Raw genomic sequence first — 4,753 nt, 5'->3', positions numbered from 1 at the left:
TCGGGGCAAGTGGACAGCGACGTGAGTATTTACGGCGCCGAGCGGCCTTTGTCTTAGAGTCGGTTCGGGCGAAGCTGCCTGTTCCGGTTGCAACCAAGTTTGGTGACAATTGAAGACTATCTATTTATGTTATGAAAGTTACGATATTCTGCTAATTTTTTTTGATATATTTGATTGAAGGGTAGGAAACAAAAATCCAATCTTGAGCCATGGTTGGTTATGAATCAGTTTTCAATAAAGCATTCCGCTAAAGCTGAAATGCAGAAGAATACGGGGCAGAAGAAAACGGAAATCGCTATGCCTTAACATGGTGACTTCCGTTTTCATCTTCTCTGCATTCTTCTGCATTTCAGCTTTACCAGAATGCTTTATTCTCTTTCCAATGGTGTATTCAGTTTTGTTTTTATTGCAAAGATTCCTAGAGTTTTACCTATACCCCTCTCAAGTACGCAGTTTTTGCCTCAAAAATTATAGATAAAGAGTATAAAAGATTATGGATTATAGACGTGATTATAAGTGATTACCCTTGTAGCACCAAACATTAAGACAACGTTCTGAGAATGTTCTTTTGGTTCTCTGAAGGTTCCGTAAACGTTCTAAAAACATTAAGTGCTACAAGGGTAAAAGATCATGTACTTTTTATTATACGAATTGTAGACCCCTCGTGTCAAATACTACTTTCTGACCGAATAGTGTAGTTTTCTCGTAGTGCTTTCTGCTTTGTTGTGTTGCCACACCACGCTCCGCCTCTCTGGGCAAGTTGTCCATTATGCCCAAGGTTTTGCTTGGTTTGCTTGCACAATCCCTACCTAGATGTCTGTCCTTGCAGAGAATGGAGCCTTTGCATGACGACGTCTTGCTGATGGTCTTGGAGTATGTCGATGTAAAGGACCTCCTCGCCTGCCGCCTCGTCTGCAAGAGGCTAGCAGAGCTCGCCCTGCACCCCCAACCGTGGCGGCATCGACTGCTCCGCGTACATAGCATATTAGTGGGCGACGCTGAAGCCCGTTTGACGTGCCCGGCCCTGCGATTGGCCCCCTGTGCGCGCAGGCTGGTCCTCCAGCTCCCATCGAAGAAGTGTCAGTTGCCGTACACATCGACCAGATGTGCCGTTTCCCATTTGATGCTGGAGTTGAACAACATCACTGTCTGCAAGCAGGCCGCTTTCGTTATCCGTAACCAATTGGCACTTGGCCGGCTAAGAGAACTTAACATTTGGTATCCACCTGGACGGTTGATTATGATTGAGGAAAATGCTTCAACTGAATCGCCTCAGATTAAATTTGGACTGTCCCTTCTGATTCATACGCTGGCCGAAGCGTCCGGACTGAAGAAGCTTGCAGTTGGCAGTTTCCCGGACAGGATGTTCGATGTACACAGCACCGTGCCCATAACATCATCCCTGAAACACTTCCGCTGTGAACTTCGGCCAAAGTGGCAGCCCTTTGTCGACTTCGTTTTGGCCGGGCACTCCGCCACCCTAGAAGTGGTCAACCTGAATGGCTGTTGGGAGAACTCGGTATCGAAGTCTACCTCCACGGCGCGCCTCCTGGCCGCGATGGCGAACCTTCGCGAGCTCAGCTGCCCCGCCGTGCTCGACGGGATTGAGCTCGTGGCAAAGTGCAGTTCCCTGAGAAAGGTGACCCTTCACATCAGATCCAACAAGCCGTCTGACCTGGTCGCGGGGGCCCGCAAGTTCCTCCGCCGCGCCACCCAGTTGCGCGAGGTGTCGCTGGAATACCATCCCGGGGCCACCAGCCGCGATGATCCCGCCGTAGGCCTGATCCGCGACCTGGCCTGGTCAGGACGCTCCCGCGTGGAGTCGCTGGCCATCGAAAACGGTTGGAGGAGTAGGAAGGAGAGGAAGGACACGGATGACAACTTCCCGCAGGAGCAGTCGCTCCTGAGAGCACTCCCCGCGCTGCCCGCACTGGAGCACTTGCACCTGCAGTCTCAGGCGCCGCCCCAGCTGCTGCTGGCCCTCGGCCCCGACACGACCCCGGCCTTGCGGACCCTCGAGCTGGGTGTGTATGCCATGGGGTTCGACGTGCAGCACCACTGCCTCCATTCCTGGTTGCACGACAATATCATAGCCGACGACCTTCTCAAGGTGCACCCCTCGATCAAGCTCATTCCTCCACCCTTTGAATACTACTGCTCTGTTCCAAAAGATTGTACTTGGTGTAAATCAGGTTGCCACCAAGAGCTCTCGGGGAATGACAGGCCGCTTTTCCGAGATGCTTTGTTGAAAGTCTGCTCCTAACTATGCCATGTGTTTTTTTTGTATTACCTCATTTAAAATGTATTTTCTTTAAATAAATGTTCTGCTCAGTTTGTATCCCGGGAGTATGTTCTGAACAATGTGGTTGTAAGGGGCTGTTACCGCGTTCTCCGAAGTCGTGCAAGGGGCGTATTCCCCCATTTTTTTTCATTTTTTTTTCGGGGCAAGTGGACAGCGACGTGAGTATTTACGTCGCCGAGCGGCCTTTGTCTTAGAGTCGGTTCGGGCGAAGCTGCCTGTTCCGGTTGCCGTGTCGGTTATGGCTGCAAACCAAGACGTGCGCCATGCCATGCCGCCAGAACAAGCACTTCTATAGTTCTCACGCCAGGCTGTCTGTAACGCACGCGATAGCGCCTGCCATGCGTTGGGTAGGCCAGCCCGCCGAGCAGCTGCGTGGGGCGGGCGGCCCACGCTGAGCGCCGCACCGTGCAGGCGGGTCGGGAAGCCGTCGGGGCAGGCCGGCCGCGACGACGGCATAGGTCATGGGGTTATCGGGCAAAGCGGAATCGGAATTTTTAGTGCGAAACGCGCTAGTGACGTCTAATTGCGGCACCTTATTGGGGAACATGTCGTCCTCCAGGCGATCGGTTGGGTTTGCGGTCGGTAAAACACTGCGTGCCAGTTGGGTTGCCTACCAGTAGGCGCCATGGATAGGTTATTATTGGCAACAGGTACTTACAAAAACAAAAACACACGGCTCGAAAAAAGACAGAACAACGTAAACTTTCGATGAACGCATTGCTGTCAGCTAGAAAAGAGCGCGCCAACTTGGCAGCGCGAACGACCGTCTCCTGTCTTTGGCCGCACCGCGCCCCCCTGCGAGGGGACGGCGGCCTGATTCAAAAATAATTAGAAGGGCTGGAGCTGGGGGACCGGTCGTGCCGTCCGGCCGCAGGACAGCCGCGGGGCCGCCGCGGGGCCTGCAGGTGTGCCAACACAAAGGCGACCTGAATGGCGGCGTGACGCTGCGCCTTTGAATGGTGTGGTACGTTGGTAGCACTGATTCGAACGGAGCGGGCAGTCAGCGCCCCGCCCCCGCCCAGCCCCGCAGCGGCAGGCCAATCCCGTAGTCATGAGTATGGCATAGCGAGCGCCGGGCTGTCGTCGTCGGCCAGCTCCACCGCTGCTGGGGGGTGGGCCCCGCCGGGCCTGCTGCAAAATAAGTCAGCGCTACGCTGGAGGCCGCCCCCCCCCCCTCACCTTTTCTTCCTCTCCCTTCTATCTTTCTCTCCTTTCCCAGACAGTACTTTTCTGCGAGTCCCCCGGTGACGTCTCGCCCGGCCGCGCGGGGAGGGCACTGCCCGCGGCGCCTAGGAGGAATATAAAGATCGGATTTGAAAAGGTACGTACATCAAAAGCCAAATCCATCGCTGAAAATCAACAAAGCTCTCGCTGAAATTCGTCGAAATTCACTGGACTTCATAGAAAAGTTCGTCGAAATAATTCTTTTATCACAGCTCATCGTGGTAAGTTGTTTCCTCTAGCGGTGCGCACGCCCGGTAGCGGTCCCGGGCAGCGCCTATGCTTAATTGGGGCTGACGAGCAATGCACACGGAGTATGAGAAATGACGCGGCAGTGTCGGGGCGCGGCAGCGCGGCACTCCTCGGGCACCCCCTCCTCGTTACAGGCCAGGCCCGCGGGCCACCGCCACCGCCGCCAGCTACTCTACCTTTCACTCTCCCTCCCTCCCTCCCTCTCTCTCCCTCTCTCTGTGCTCCGCACGAAGAGAGCCGCACAGCCCCGCGTCGTCCAGAATGATGTTTTCATTGATGCTTTCGTTAGTGTTGTCTGTCGGCCCCTCTGATGCCTCCGGCGTGTTGATTGAGACGGGGCTATGGAGTGGCGGGGCGGGGCGTGGTGCCCTGTAACAGAGGTGTGTGTGTGTGTGTGTGTGTGTGTGTGTGTGTGTGTGTGTGTGTGTGTGTGTGTGTGTGTGTGTGTGTGTGTGTTATGTCGTTCGTTTACCCTCACCTAGATGCATCGTGGTCGGAAGCGATGTGCGCTGGGCGCAACACAACGAAAGGACCCCGCCCGCTCTTAAACTACCCGCCCGTGAAAAAGGAAACGTTTTCTTCTCCGAGGAGGGAGACTTGCAGTATGTACTTGGTCGTCGGACCGAACCCGTAAACGACGACGATAGCCGGACCGCAATTTGTTCTCGTGAAACAAAATGGACATCTCTCGCCGGCGCGCCGTCGTACGACCCGCCAAAGAGAGTCGCGAGAGACAGGGGAAGATAAAGAGACGAGTCCGGCGTGAAAAAAAAGGGAAAAGAAAGAAGCAGCAGCGGCCGCGCGGTCGCGTGGTAGTGCTTTGGTATTCAGGAATGTGCCCTGGGAGCTTCTGGTTTTACTCCCGTCGCGTCCACCGACATATCTCCGTACGGATGACACTTATTTTCTGTCGTTTTCGGAGTCGTCCTCTTATTTATTATTCTCTTTATTTTTCTCTCCCCTTCTCTTGCCCCCCCC

At 54.5% G+C, this 4,753-nt stretch overlaps 1 protein-coding gene across 2 annotated transcripts in view; it reads left to right on the top strand.

Annotated features, from left to right (window-relative positions):
- Positions 1-2,279, top strand: part of LOC113213490 (uncharacterized) — a 2,828-nt gene extending 549 nt beyond the window's left edge. For both annotated transcript variants that reach the window (XM_026432575.2, XM_052265540.1), the window contains exon 2: positions 830-2,279. In XM_026432575.2, the coding sequence (XP_026288360.1) occupies positions 833-2,263 (1,431 nt within the window). In that variant the 5' untranslated portion in view covers positions 830-832 and the 3' untranslated portion in view covers positions 2,264-2,279. The remainder of the gene's footprint in view (positions 1-829) is intronic.
- The last annotated feature ends 2,474 nt before the right edge of the window (positions 2,280-4,753 follow it).

Source organism: Frankliniella occidentalis, unplaced genomic scaffold (genome assembly GCF_000697945.3).
Source record: "Frankliniella occidentalis isolate FOCC.00 unplaced genomic scaffold, Focc_3.1 Scaffold2, whole genome shotgun sequence".
Taxonomy (NCBI): Eukaryota; Metazoa; Arthropoda; class Insecta; order Thysanoptera; family Thripidae; genus Frankliniella; species Frankliniella occidentalis.
Note: the sequence above shows the minus strand (reverse complement) of the source record. Positions and strands in the feature narration are given on the sequence as shown.